The sequence below is a fragment of the Microtus ochrogaster genome, chromosome 7, assembly GCF_000317375.1.
Source record: "Microtus ochrogaster isolate Prairie Vole_2 chromosome 7, MicOch1.0, whole genome shotgun sequence".
NCBI lineage: Eukaryota > Metazoa > Chordata > Mammalia > Rodentia > Cricetidae > Microtus > Microtus ochrogaster.
Window position 1 is genome coordinate 4188448 of NC_022014.1, and position 14670 is coordinate 4203117.

General features: G+C 49.8%; 2 protein-coding genes across 10 annotated transcripts in view; one reads left to right on the top strand and one right to left on the bottom strand.

The window, feature by feature from the left end:
* Positions 1 to 5910, top strand: part of Elob (elongin B) — a 6180-nt gene extending 270 nt beyond the window's left edge. The window contains exons 2-4 of the mRNA XM_005350226.2: positions 9 to 204; positions 1555 to 1660; positions 5536 to 5910. Coding sequence (XP_005350283.1) covers positions 9 to 204; positions 1555 to 1660; positions 5536 to 5648 — 415 coding nt within the window. The 3' untranslated portion in view covers positions 5649 to 5910. The remainder of the gene's footprint in view (positions 1 to 8; positions 205 to 1554; positions 1661 to 5535) is intronic.
* Positions 5911 to 5998: 88 nt separating this feature from the next.
* Srrm2 (serine/arginine repetitive matrix 2) overlaps positions 5999 to 14670 on the bottom strand; it is a 22063-nt gene continuing 13391 nt past the window's right edge. For 4 of the 9 annotated variants that reach the window (XM_026780728.1, XM_026780727.1, XM_026780724.1 and 1 more), the window contains 5 exons: positions 9123 to 14670; positions 8126 to 8413; positions 6921 to 7034; positions 6512 to 6619; positions 5999 to 6422 (listed from right to left, as the gene is read on the bottom strand). The exon at positions 9123 to 14670 ends at the window's right edge or, in 3 of these variants, runs on beyond it. In XM_026780728.1, coding sequence (XP_026636529.1) covers positions 6413 to 6422; positions 6512 to 6619; positions 6921 to 7034; positions 8126 to 8413; positions 9123 to 14670 — 6068 coding nt within the window. In that variant the 3' untranslated portion in view covers positions 5999 to 6412. Of the gene's footprint in view, positions 6423 to 6511; positions 6620 to 6920; positions 7035 to 7536; positions 7829 to 8125; positions 8903 to 9122 lie in introns of those variants that run through there. The other 5 variants (XM_026780726.1, XM_026780730.1, XM_026780731.1 and 2 more) reach the window with 5 other exon arrangements.

The following is a 14670-nucleotide window of genomic DNA, read 5'->3' on the forward strand; positions in this document are numbered from 1 at the left end:
GGGCGGCGGGGGCGCCGGGACCCGGCCGGGGGCCGCGGGCTGGCGTTGACGCGGGCCCGCCATCCTCAGGACGTGTTTCTCATGATCCGGCGCCACAAGACCACCATCTTCACGGACGCCAAGGAGTCGAGTACGGTGTTCGAGCTGAAGCGCATCGTTGAGGGCATCCTCAAGCGGCCGCCGGATGAGCAGCGGCTGTACAAGGTGCGACGAGCGGGCGTGGCGGTTGCGCGCGTGGGGGCCAGGCAGGACGCCCGACAAGGGGTCTCAGATCGTGCGGTGTGGCCGGCGGCATCGGGTCCCTCCCTGGCCTGCCGCCCCGCCCTGCCAGGCGGCCTTACTCAACAGTTGGGGAAACCGAGGCCTCGGTGGTCTTCTGCAGCCGAAGATCGTGGCAGAGCCAGGCTTTGAACCACAGCGTGCCTGATGTTCGGCTTGCGGGAAGTCCACTGGAACCCCACCACCGGAGGGTGGGGTGGAACTCGATGAACGCGAGTATTGTCTGGAAGATAGGTCATGATCCCACCAGTGCTTCACCTAGCTAGTGTTTATCCTTGTCAGTCTCCTAATGGTCTTAGGACCACCTTTCATTCAAGCACACCTTTTTCTTGGGAAGCCAGCTCCAGTTTTCAGTAAGCCAGGCTATGGAGTTGGATCCTCATGCCCATCCAGAAGCATGATGTCAATCACCTAAGTGCATCGAGCTAATTCTGGCAGTAAATGGGAGCTGACCTTTTGCTCTAGTTTAAAGCCTGCTTCCTATCTCTGAAAGGCTTTCTAGGCCTCTCTAAGCTATTGAAACTTGTGTTGTTCTGTGAGTTGAATATTCCAGAACACTCCCCCCCTTTTTTTGTTGTTCTTATTTTTGATACTGGGTTTTTCTGTAGCTTTGGAACCTGCCCTAGAACTAGCTCTTGTAGACCAGGCTGGCCCCGAACTCACAGAGATCCACCTGCCTCTGCCTGGTGCTGGGATTGAAGGTGTGCACCGCCGCCGCCACCACCCCACGAAACTAGTAGTCAGAGACTCAGCTCTGTTTAGTGCTGACATAGCCTGCATGAAGCCCTAGGTTAAATCATCAGCCTGAAAAATTGGTAAATAATCCTTTTCGGGAGGTAGAGGCAGGAAGAGCATAAAATGTATGAGATCTTATCTCCAAAAAATAATAAGCACCCAGCTACCTTTTTCAGTTAGATTTACCTAGAGAACTTGAAAAAGCCAGAACCCAGAGCCTTTGTGAGTTTTATATTTGTGTGATACATGCCCACACACAGTCCAGGTGTTTGCAGAGACCAGAAGACATCAGAATTCCATTGAACTGAAGTTGTGGGCCAATCTATATGGGTGCTGGAAAATGAACTTGGGATTTTCTGCCAGAGCTTGTAACCACTATGAGCCCCACCATTCCAGGCAGATTTGGAAATTCTTGGCAATAGTTCTAGAATGTGTGTTTTACTTAGGGATCCTCAACATGGTTGCTGACATGCTGAGCAGAAGGCTCTCTTGGACTTGTCCCTTTTAGAACCTCTCCCCCAAACCTGCTTCTCTCTTCAGGATGACCAGCTCCTTGATGATGGAAAAACTCTGGGCGAGTGTGGCTTCACTAGCCAGACAGCACGGCCACAGGCCCCAGCCACAGTGGGCCTGGCCTTTCGAGCAGGTAAGATGGCTAACCTGGATAGCAGCTAGCAGTCTGCTAATACCCAAAGAAGGGACTTTGGGGAGCCTGTAGTTCCTCAGAGCTTTGAGGGAATATCTTCCCAGTCCTCAAAGAGCATGAGGTATTTGTTTCCTTATTAAAAAGCAAATTTTGGGGACTGAAAATATAGCTCAGCAATTAAGATCACTGGCTGTTTTTCCAGGGTACTTGGGTTTTATTCCTAGCACCCACATGGCAGATCAGAACTGTTATTCCAGTTCCAGTGGATCTGAAGCACCAAGCATGCATATGGAACAGACTCACATGCAGACAAAACAACTATCCACATAAAAAATAATTTTGGAAAAATTGAAACAGGCACTTGGGAGGCAGAGACAGGTGGGTTTCTTTTGAGTTCAAGGCCAGCCTAGACTACGGAGCTAGTTCTGGGACAAAACCCTATGGGGTGGGGGGATGAAACACAGGAGATGTGGAAATTAAAGATGACTTTCAGATTCCTAGTACCAGCACATTTACAAGATTTATTGAATACTTGGCCCTGTACGTTATATAAATCATCCCATCTCATCTTTGGGGGGGGGGTGAGAATTCTCTGTATAGCCTTGACTGTCCTGGAACTCTCAGACCAATCTGGCCTTGAACTCCTACCCACCTACCTTGGCTTTAGATTAAAAGGTGTGGACCGGCCAGGCGGTGGTGGAGCACACCTTTAATCCCAGCACTCGGGCAGAAGCAGGCGGATCTCTGTGAGTTTGAGGCCAGCCTGGTCTACTAGAGCTAGTTCCAGGACAGGCACCAAAAAGCTACGGAGAAATCCTGTCTCGGGGGAAAAAAAAAAAGGGGGTGTGGACTACCAGGCCCAGTAGTAATCTGCCAGATTTTAAGGACTAGTGAGCTGGGGTAGAGCACATGTTGTAGATCATGTGTCAGACTGGTGGTACCTGCCTTTAATCCCAAGCAGAGACCAGCCTGGTCTACAGAGAGTTCCAGCACAGCCAGGGCTTGTAGAGACTCTACTTAGGGGGCAGGAAGAGATTTAATATTTTATTCTTTGTCTCTTGGAATTTAAACAAGGATCATAGGGCTTATTTTTAAGCTGTGGATCCAAGGACCCTATGGACAAGAAATGTGAAGAAATGGTTCAGCAATTAACACTGGCTCTTGCCAAGGACCTGAATTGAGTTCCCAGTATCCACAGCTCACCACTACCCATAACTCCAGTTCCAGAAAATCCAATTCCTTTGACCTTCATAGGCACAAGCCATATACACATAGAGGAAAATCTTTGAATGTGACAGGAAGTACCTTTTTTAACTTGAAAAACAAAATAGAACCAAAGGCTAAGACAGGAAGTGTGTAGTTCTCATTATCCTTCTTAGTCTTTATCAAGGAAATCTCAGCAAGTACTATCCTCACGCATAGCCAGTTGCACTCTTGTACCACCTAGCTTGTAGTTGCCCTGTCAAAGAATCTGCGCTGAGATAACTGCCTGTTAGATAACATTGGTGGGGCACTTGTAGGGCTGGTGAAGATCCACAGGCCAGATGTCAAATGAGCTTCACTTTCAATGGGCTCATGAGGCTGAAAACACTGGTTTGCTTTTTAAGCTAAGGCCAGGTTGTATTCTCTCATATCACCCTTTTTCAAGCAAAACCTAGTTACCCTGAAGGCAAACCTTGTCCTAGAAGACATTGCTAACCCTATTTTATAGTTATACCAAAGCTAAGAAAAGGGACATACATATATATACCTTATATGTATATACACACACACATCTCCTGATATGGCTCTGGATATGGAGGCAACTCTGAACCAAAAGACTCTGTATTATCCTCTGGCGGATATATGTTGTGACAGGATGTTCAGGGTTGTATACCTCACAAATTTGCAGAAATACTTCTAGAAGCAGCTGTCAGCATGGGTTTTTGGACCTAATTAGGTACTATCCCTATCTCTTCACTCAGTGTCCATGTTGAAGGATAAAATAAGCTTCTCCCTAATGCTAACTGATAATAGGTTTTGTTTTTGTTTTTTTTTTAAGATATTATTTATACAGTGTTTTGTCTGCAGGCCAGAAGAGTGCACCAGATCTCATTACAGATGACTCTTAAACCACCATGTTATTCTTGGGAATTGAACTCAGGACCTTTGAAAGAACCACCGAACCATTAAATGGCATTTTTAACTAGACCCATATCAAGAATGAGGGAAATAGTCAAGTATCATTGTAGGTTTGTAGCAATAGATGATAGGTCTGTCTCCCCACACAGGGTTTGCGTAATTCTGGCTACCCTCAAATTCAGCCTGCCTCTACCTCAGCACCACTGGTGTTGTCCAGAATGGTTTACTGTGCATGCTGCTTTTTTTTTTTTTTTAATGTATACAGTGTTCTGCCTGCATGCCAGAAGAGGGCACCAGGTCTCATTACATTACAGATGGTTGTGAGCCACCATGTGGTTGCTGGAATTGAACTCAGGACCTCTGGAAGAGCAACCAGTGCTCTTAACCTCTGAGCCGTCTCTCCAGCCCCCGTGCATGCTGTTCTTACAGAGCACCTGGGTCCAAGCACTCACATGCTAGCTTGTCAGCATCCTTGGAATTCCTGGTAGCAGTCTCAACTCTTCCCTACCTCCTTACCTAGTTATAACCAAAAGTATCTCCAGACATGCATGAATAACTCATCAGTTGAAAATTGAGAGCCAGACCAGAAGTTTCTAGGTTGGTATAAGCCCAGGAGAGATGTGTGGTATAAAGGTTCATTTGTTTTTGTATGGAGTCAACAATAGGCACTGAAAATAGGGCTAAATTGAGAGTATTGCTTACCTGACAGCATGAAGCTGAGGGTCTGATCCCCAACACTGCATTAACAAAAAAAAAATCAGGTAATCCCACCACTTCCAAGTCTAAATTAGCAAGTTTAAACAATCTGGGACAATTAAAGCCAGTGGTAATACTTAAAATTTCCAAGGCACAATACTCTGAGGTAACATTTGAATTGAATCTCACTGTGAATACCCAGCAGCTACCTAATATTGGCAACTTTAGGACCCAAAAGTGCAAAGGCTGCCTTGGGTCATAAAGAAGTTGATGTGTGGTATCTATGTATTGTGCCTGCCTGGAGCTCTCATGTCAAGACGGTTGTCAGATCTCCTGAAAACTGGCTTAGGCAGTTAGTGAGCAGCCGTGTCCCAGGTCCCCTGCAAGAGCAACATGCACTCTGGTTGTTTTGTTTTCATTGAAACAGGGTTTGTTAGCAGCCCTGGCTGGCCTTGAACTCAGGTCTCTCAAAGGTCTGCTTGCCTCTACCTCCCACGTGCTGGAATTAACAGTGCACACCACCATGCCTAATGCAACATGTACTCTTTAAGCACTGAGTCCTCTCTGTCCAGCTCAAGTCTTGTGATATGTGTGTGTGGTCAACATGTGGAGTATGATGATGAACAGTACAAGTAAGTCTTAAGCAAAGAAAATAGTCTTCAGTCATTTAGTATCAAAGGAATTGAGATGCTGGTGGAAGGTAATGGCAATTTGGGGACAGAAGGTAGTCACTGTCCTAGTGGGGTCAGTGGTAAAATTAGGCCTCTGGGGACAGATTACTTTGTTGGTATTTTGAAAGTTTTTTGTTTTTTTTGTTTTTTTTTTTTTGGTTTTTTTCGAGACAGGGTTTCTCTGTGGCTTTGGAGCCTGTCCTGGAACTAGCTCTTTTGGCCCGGGTTGTTTTTGAATTCACAGAGATCCGCCTGCCTCTGCCTCCCGAGTGCTGGGATTAAAGGCGTGCGCCACCACCGCCCGGCCGTTTAAAGGGTATTTTAAAAGACCATCCTTCCAAGTGAAAGGAAACACAAGGCATCTTAAGCTCTTCTTCCCTTCCACAGATGATGCCTTTGAAGCACTGCGCATTGAGCCCTTCTCCAGCCCTCCAGAGCTTCCAGATGTGATGAAGCCACAGGATTCTGGAGGCAGTGCCAATGAACAAGCTGTGCAGTGAGGGCCCAGGCCCACCCCCACTCCTAAAGACCCATTCCCTCAATAAAGATGATGTGGCTGTCCACCTGGCTGCTTGTTCCCTCTTTTTACATTATAGGTTCTACTTGCTCACTGAAGTTTATAAGGCTATCCTATATTATAGTGTCTGTGGCTCAGGTCCCACAGGCCAAACAGCACTAGGACTGAAAACCCAGTCCCCCAGGCCAGCCTGTTGAGCAAGGCATTCAACTCTTTGAAAAAAAATCTAGCCACAAATAAAGATTGTAGACCCAATTACTGTGTTTCTCATTTTTTATTTGACAGAAAAGTTGCTTTTGCTGTACAGATTTTAAAAAACCAAAATGCATTAAGAAACATGAAAGTTGGGGGGAGGGGTGTCACAACCTTATGAAGGGGGGGGGTGCAGCAACTCCTCCAAAATTAACTCCTTCCTCTTCCAAGAACATGTGACTTACCAAGTTCCAAAACATCAGTCACCCCCAGGAACTTGAGCAGGAACAGCTTCCTGGATCATTACAATTTTCTGAACTGTGCCCCTCCCTCCCCAAACTCATTCCCTCCCCCTCCAACCCCCCAAAACATATGAACCAGGAAAAACTCACAGAGATCAACATTTCACAGGAACAAAAAAAAAGGGGGGGGGAGCCCTCCCCTCAAGATGCTGCCAAGGTTCAAGGGAAGGCAGACAAAGACTCCTTCCATGATTCTTCTGGGAAAAATGAGGAATATTCATGTCTCCAGAGCATGAGTGTGGTGGAATCCAGATTATGGAGACCTGAAACAGAAGATTAGTCAATGTATCACTTCAAATAGTCTCAACTAACTTCTAATTCTCACAAGGACTAGGCTTCCAAGGAGACAGACCTGGAGGAACGGTGGCGATTAGGTCGGGGACTGGGTGTCTCCTTCCTGCGCTTGTGCCCAGGAGAACGGCTGTCCCCACGCTGGCCTCTCCAGGAAATTCGCTCACTGCTATAAGAGAATAGAAATTAGGCACTAGAACAGTACCAACAAGTTTTTTCTTTTCTTTTTTAATATTTATTTATTATGCATACAATGTTCTGTCTGTGTGTATGCCTGCAGGCCAGAAGAGGGCACCAAACCTCACTACAGATGGTTGTGAGCCACCATGTGGTTGCTGGGAATTGAACTCGGGACCTTTGGAAGAGCAGGCAATGCTCTTAACCGCTGAGCCATCTCTCCAGGCCCCCCAACAAGTTTTTTCATTGGTGGCTAGGTGAGCTAGATTGATAGTACCTGCTATGTGCCCTACCTCTGTTGATCCCTTGGTGAAGGCTGGGGCGAGGGCTGGTGACGCTCCACAGGTGAGTAACTGAGGGATCGGGAATCCCGAAGGGAGTCTATAGGCTTTCGAGGGCTGCGTGACCTAGGGAGCAGATTAGGCCTCTATAGCACCATGTCCTCCCAAACCCACCAGCCAAGTATTCAGGACCACCCACCCAGGTCCTGACCACCAAACCTCACACCACACAGGGCCAGCCTCAGACCCACCTTTGTCCGCACTCACCCATCCGCCCGCATACCATCCACCGAGTGCCCCCAGTGGACAGGGCACAGCGGGGGATGCAAAGATAAGAGTCCCTGCCCTTGGAGTTTTGTTTGGGAGTGAAGGAGATCAACAATGAAGGCACACATGCCCCCTATATAGGAAACAGGCCAGCAGGGATGGATGTGCATGGGCCTGAGGATCCGAGCAAGGATGGGGGGGGGGGGGGGGGACCTGGGCAGGGCAGGGAAATGGCAGGGCAGTCTTCTCGAAGGTGCTGTTTGGGTGCAGTCTTGCAGAACGAGTTCACCAGGCAGACAAGGAAATCCCAGGCAGAAGGAACAGCATGTCCAAAGGCATGGGGCTCTCCTTAAGACTGCAAGGCGCTGGGTATGACCGGAGCACAGGGCATGTGTGGGGGCGGGCAGGAGGAACACAGGGCGGGCAAGGGCAGCTGGTGAAGAGCCTCACACGCCATTCCTGCAGAGGTGGCACTTTATCCTGCAGGCCACAGGGCGTCCCGGAAGGATTTGTGGAGTGAAGGGAAGTAACCAGATGTGCGTTTTAGAAAGATCCCTCTGGCTACGTGTGGAAGAGAATGGCGTGGAGGCAGGGAGACAGGGAGGAGGCTGTGGACAGAGTCGGGAGAAGATGACGGTGGCCAGACCAGAGCCCTGCAGCAGCAATGGGAGACTTAGAGCTAGAATCTCTGAGACCAGGCTGCTTGTCAGGGGAGGGGAGAGGGAGGAAGAATCCTATGACTTCCCAGTTCTGGCCTGGGCCCTCAGTTGGATAGTGCAGCCCTTGACCAGAACACAACACTGTGGGAGGATAAGAGGAATGTCGGACTCCTCCCGTACACCAGACACAGACGTCCACACGAGGCACCCCAGCAGGAACCTCACCCAGGGTCCCTTTTCTGGAGAACTCACCCCCAACCCCCTTTCCACAACAGGCAAGGAAGCACTCACCTCCTCTCGCCAGGGGGTGGCTTCTTGGGGCTTGCAGGTTTGGGTAAGGCCTGAGGGCCAGGCTTAGCAGGGGAGGGGGAGGAGGAAGAGGAAGAGGAGGAAGAAGAGGAAGAAGAAGAGGAAGAGGAGGAGGAGGAAGAGGAAGAAGAAGAGGAGGAGGAGGAGGAAGAGGAGGAGGAGGAACTGGAACTGGAGCTGCTAGAGCGCCTCTTCCGTTTGGCTGGGGTTGGCTCCTGAGGGCGTCCTTCTCGCACAGCCTCCTTTGGGGCTGGGGTGGGACTGGGGACCCTGTGAGAGAAGAAAGGTGTCAGAAGTTGACAAGATGCCCCAGCCCCAACCCTACCTTCCTTGGCCTGGAGGAACGGCAGTGAAGGAGGGGTGCCTGAGAAAGGCCCTGGGAATACTCGAAGGCAGGCCAGTAAGCACTTCTCTGGAGCAGTGGCACAGAGCTGACCAAACCTCTGCTAACACAAGCAACAGGCTGGGGCCGGAAGCACAAGGGATCAAGGTTAAACCTCAAGAATGTCCCTGATGAAGGAATAAAGCCCCTGGACTCAGATGTGAAAGCTGAAGCTGGGTGGTCTCCATCCTTGGAGAGCCGCAGCTTGGGGAGGCCCCTGTGAGTGCAGGTTGGCAGGGGAAGGGCCGTCCTGCCTGGAGGCAGGGAGAGGGATGGGATGACCTCTGAAGATCCTTCCAGCCCAAGGAGTTCCTCTTGAGGTCTAACTGCCATCCCTCCTGCTGTAAAATTAAGTCCATTTCCTCTAGTTCTGTCCTCTGTAGAGATGGAAAACTTATCATTATCCTCTAGAGAATTAACCTTTGGAGACTTTTATCTGTCCCATTCCTCCCCACGAAGCCCCCACCCAGCATTTTCTACTCCCAACTTGAAGGTCAAGGTCCCCCAAACTTTCAAGTGCTTCTTTTAAGTTTTTTCTCCCTCCCAACTTCCCCACCCACTGTAAATACCTCCCCCTAGATTCCTTAACCCCCTCACCTTTTCAGTGCCACCTCAGGCTGAGCAGGAAGGCTGGAGCCCTCAGAGTCGCTAGAACTGGAGCCAGAGGAAGAGGAGGAGGAGGAGGATGAAGATGAAGAAGAGGAGGAGCTAGATGACGATGAAGAGGAGGAAGAGCTCCGACGTTCCTTTGCTGGTTGCAGAGCAGCCAATGCAGAAGGCTGCTGGGCCCCAGTAGAGGCTGGTGGTTCCCCACCTTCAGCATGGGACACCCCAGGGGCAGGGCCAGAAAGCATGCCATTGTGATCACTAGCAGAGGATGTGGACTTTGCTACCGTCCCAGATGAAAGGGACTGAGACCCTGCTACAGGAGTGGTCTGAGCAACTGAACGAGATTGGTCTGAAAAGGCAGATGGCACAGGGGACCGAGGTCTATCCTGTGCTGGAGGGAGAAGAGATTGCGAAGGAGCCTGGACCATTCTTGAAGCAGGGGAAGGAGCCCGCTCAGAGGTCATCCTAGACTGGCCTGGGGCAGATGGTGGTGTTCTGGACCTGGCTCGGTCAAGCAGTAAAGGTGAGGTTCTGCCACTGACACGCTCATAAGCAGAAAGGGGCACCCTGGGACTGGTGAGATTTGCACCAGACAAGGCTGGAGCCATCCTGGCACTTGAGAGATTTGCAGGAGCCAAGGATGCAGGGGTTCGAGAGCCAGCAATATTCACAGGAGCTGTGCCATGTGCAGATCGAGGACCCACCAGGTTTGCAGGAGGAGGAGCCTGGGGTGTTCTGGAACTGGAGGGATAATTTGCAGCAGTTGGGGGTGTCCCAGAGCCTGAGAGACTCAAAGCTGCCAATGCAGCTGGTGTTCTAGGTCCCGTGAGGTTCACAGCTGTAGCTGCAGGGGCTCTAGGATCACCAAGGTTCACAGCTGAAGGAGCCACTGCTGATCTAGGGCTGGCTAAGTTCATGGCTGCTGCTGCAGCCGGTGTTCTTGAGTCAGCAAGGTTCACTGATGGTGGAATAGCAGATGTCCGGGCACTGGCAAGGTTCATGGCTGCTGCAGATGCTGCTGGAATCCTGCTGGCAAGGTTGGCAGCTGGGGCTGTTCTAAGGCTCATGAGAGGTACAGGAGCTGGAACCTGGGACATTCTTGCGGCAAGGCCAGCAGCAGACATAGACGGAGGTGGTCGGGCAGTGCCAAGACTGATAGCTGTCAGGGCAAGTGCAATTCTAGACTGAGCATGGTTCTCTGGAACAGATGTTCTCGGATGATCAGGAATCCGGGGACCTGGACCATCCATCATTGAGCCACCAGTCTGCTGTAGGACAGACATGGGTGTTCTAGCACTGCCAAGGGGTTCAAGCATACCAGGTGATCTACATCGGTCAAGAGGAGTTGGTGACATGCTAGGACGACTGAAGCAGCTCATCCTAGAGCTACTGAGTGCTACAGGAGGTGTACGAGATCCAGAATGATTCCTTGTTGCTGGAGGAGTGGCAGAACGTGACCGATCAGAACTACTTCCAGATGCAGACCGCCTACGGATGGCTGGAGGAGATCTTGTTAGAGACCGCTTGCCTCGAGCTGCTCTAGGAGTACGAGACCTAGAACGGCGACGGATAGCAAGAGGCGAGCGACTTCGAGAGCGCTTGCGTGGCAACAGTGGTGTCCGGGACCTAGAGCGTCTCCGAATAGCTGGAGGAGTTCGGGACCTGGAGCGTCGGCGTGTCACTGGCGAGGTTCGAGAACGGGACCGCCTCCGGGTGACTGGAGATGTTCGAGACCGAGATCTTCTTCGAGTGACTGGGGATGTCCTGGATCTTGATCTTCTTCGAGTAACTGGTGAAGTTCTGCTTCGCGATCGCCTCCTGGTTACTGGTGGAGTCCTAGATCTGGACCTTCTGCGAGTCACTGGAGGAGTCCGTGAACGAGAGCGACGACGTGTTGTTGGTGTTCTGGACCTCGACCTCCGGCGAGTTACTGGCGGTGTTCTGGACCTAGATCGCCTTCGGCTCACAGGGGATGCTCTTGATCGAGATCTACGCCTATTTACTGACCTTGACCTTCTCCTACTCACAGGTGAGGTACGAGATCTGGACCTACGTCGGCTAATTAGGGGTGTCCTGGACCTTGATCGCCGATGAGTAGCTGGTGAGGCTCTAGACCTAGAGCGCTTCCATGGAGCTGGTGATGTTCGTGATCGAGATCGCTTCCGACTGGTCAAGGGTGTCCGAGATCGGCCTCTTCTGCGTCGAGATGAGGTTCGGGAACTCTCCTGTCTGGTAGGTGATCTTGAATGGTAACCAGAGCCACCCCTCCGTCTGCGAGTGACCCGAGACCTAGACCGGCTCCTCTGTCTTCTTCGTGATGTCGACTGAGATGATCCAGACCTATCTCGGCGTCGTGTTGTTCTGGTTTTCTCTCTACGTGAGCGGGATCGGGATCTTTGGAGTCCACGAGGTTTTGGTGAAGGAGATCGACCTCTCCTTGAAGTTGTCTTGGCACGGGGTGATGAAGCTGAACGCCGCCTCCGTGAAGATCTTGACTTTTCAGGTGGCTCTGGTGAAGATACTGAAGGACTTCTTCGACGTCGTGGTGGAGTTCTGGAGCGGGTTTCTGGTGATGAGGAGGCAGAGCGGCTTCTACGAGAGACTCTAGCCTTCCTGGTTAGCTCAGGAGATGAACGAGAACTCCGACGTCGAGGTGGTGTGCAAGACTTTGTCTTTGGCTCCATTGAGGACCTGGAACCTCTTCGAGCAGTTCTGGATTTAGGTGGGTGTTCTGGAGAAGACTCAGAACTACTGCTTCCTTCAGGTGAAGGGCCTCTCTCTTTGCTTGACGAACCTGATCTACTACGTCTGGGCAAGGCCCGAGGGGCAGATATTTTGTGTTCAGGAGAAGAATCTGTACCACTCTGAGCCCTCTGTAGCACTCTTGGCTTATCTTTCATTTCAGGAGATGAGCCAGACCTACTGAGGCGGGGAGAAGGTCGAGACTTGCTGTCAACCTCTGGAGATGATCCAGAATGACTCCTCTGTCTAAGAGGGGTTCGAGTCTTGGGTTTAGAATCTGGAGAGGAGTCCGAGTCACTTCTTTCCTGAGGGGACGTGCTGGGTTTTCCATCAAGCTCTTGGGAAGACCCAGATCGACTTCTCTGCCCAGGAGAGGTTCGAGCCACAGTTTTCTGTTCAACTGAGGATTCTGACCCACTTCTTTCTCTCTGAGGTGTGACACTTTTATTGTTGAGTTCTGGGGATGATGGAGAATGACTTCGCGCTCTGGGAGTATGAGGCAATGCTTTTGGTTCAGGGGACGAGTCACATTCACTTCGTCCCCTGGATGGGGTTTGAGGTGTGTCTTTGATCCCAGGAGATGATCCAGATAGGCTATGCCTGGAAGGAGTCCCAGACCCATCTCTAAGTCCTGGAGAAGACCCAGACTGGCTTCTCCTAGATGGAGTTCTAGGTAAACCATCTTTCAGTTCAGGAGAAGATGCAGAACTACTTCTTTCTCTTGAAGGTGTTCTGTGTACAGTCTCAAGTACAGGAGAAGACACACTCTGATTTGAAAATATTCCTACCTTTTCCACTACTTCTGGGGAAAACTCAGAACTACTGCGCCTAGAGGATCTTGCTGACTGTTCTTTCATGTCTTGAGATGGATCTGTCTCCATTTGATTAAGAAATGGCCCATTCAATTCTTCTTTAACTTCAGGAGAAAATTCAGCATTTACCTCTGAAATGGGGCCTGAGTTTCTAAACTCTAAAGATGACTCAAAGCTATTCTCTCCAGGGGGAGAATGAGATAGGTCTTTATGTTCTGGAGAAATCTGTGGCCCACTCCAACATGAAGCCTCTGCGGGGATTTCTGTAGCTTTTGAAGAAGGCTGTGCCTGGCTTTGGTCAAGAACAGACAACACAGCAGGCCTTTCTATTTCAGGAGATGATTCAATGTTACTTCCAGGCATTTCTTTATGTTCTGGAGATAAACTGGGTAGAATCTGACTTAAAGGTTGCTCAGATTTTTCTGCTTCCATTAATTCACCTTGGCTTGAATTAGGTAATGAACTATTTTGGTCTCTTAAGCCTAGAGGTGACCCAGTTTCACTTCTTTCCTTTAATAATACTCTAGGTATGTCTTTCAGTACTGTAGATGACTCAGGCCTATCCTGTATAGGACTAAACTTTTCTCTTGGTAAAGATGACAATGCAGCAACATCCTCTTGAATTAAACCTAGTTTCTCTTTTAATTCAGGAGGCTCCAATATGCTCTGTACCAAAAGAGATTTAGACTCTTCTGAAGGATATAGATTAGAGTCAGGTTTAGCTTTATTCTGGTCTGGAGACATTCCTGATTTCAGCTTTGGATCCGTTGGTAATTCACCTTTATCTTGTTTTACTGGTGATCTGAGTGCCAGCTCAGTGACTGGAGATGAAGATCTAGAAGGGCCACCCTTAGGAGATGTTTGACATTTGCTCTGCAGTGAGGGAGATTCCAAGTAAGTCTGTCTCACTTCTGGACTTGAAACATCAGGCCTGGGATCTGGCCAAGTTTGAGACTGTCCTTTCTGCTGCACAAATGAGGAGCTAAAACAGCTCTCTCCTGGTAATGTATTGAGTATTGCACCTGGACAGAGGGAAAAGGATCCAGAGCTTTCTGTTGGTGAATCCTTAGACTTCTCCTGGGAACAGGGTGACTTTGATGCAGAGAGATTTTGCTCTGGAGGAGTCTGGAGCATGCTTTTTGGGTACGGTGACGTAGACTCAGAGTGACTGTGTCTCGGTGGTGTTCCTGGTTCCACTTTAGTATCTGGTGAGGAGGATCTAGAACGGCTTTGTCTTGGCAACAACCTAGAATCCACCTTGGAGCAGGGAGATACTGATCTGCTTTGCCTCTGAGGTGTTCTAGATGTCACTCTACTAGGACTTGGAGAAGAGGATCCAGAATGGCTTCGTCTTGGTGATATTCCCATTTTGACTTTGGGTTGTGGAGATGATGACCTACATGGGCTCTGTCTTGGAGGTGTGCTAGATTTCACACGAGGAGAAGACCCAGAGCAGCTTTGTCTTGATGGGGTCCTCGATTTCACCTCGGCATCAGGTGATGATTCAGAAAAGCTCTGTCTTTGGGGTGTTGTAGAGTGTTCATCGACCTGTGTGTTTGTTACAGACCCTGGTCTTGGTGGTGTTCCAGATTTTACTTTGGGCTGAGGAGATGAACTTGAATGACTCTGTCTTGGTGGAGTTTTTGACTTCTGTTTAGGCGGTGAAGAACCAGAGCGGCTTCGTCTTGACGGTGTCTGAGACTTTTGTTTAGGACACGGAGAGGAACCTGAAAGGCTTCGCCTCAAAGATTTTGCTTTGGATCTTGGTGAAGAAAGAGACCTGCTTCGTCTTGAGGAAATGTGAGATTTTTTCATTTCTGGGCTTGAGTTGGATCTGCTCCTCCTCTGAGATGTTCTGGATTTATTCTTCCTCTCTGATGAGCCAGACCGTCCTCTTCTTTGTGGTGTTCTAGAGTGAGATCTTCCACGTCTAACTAGACTTCTGCTGCGAGATCTTCGCCGTGTTGGTGTCCTAGAGCGTG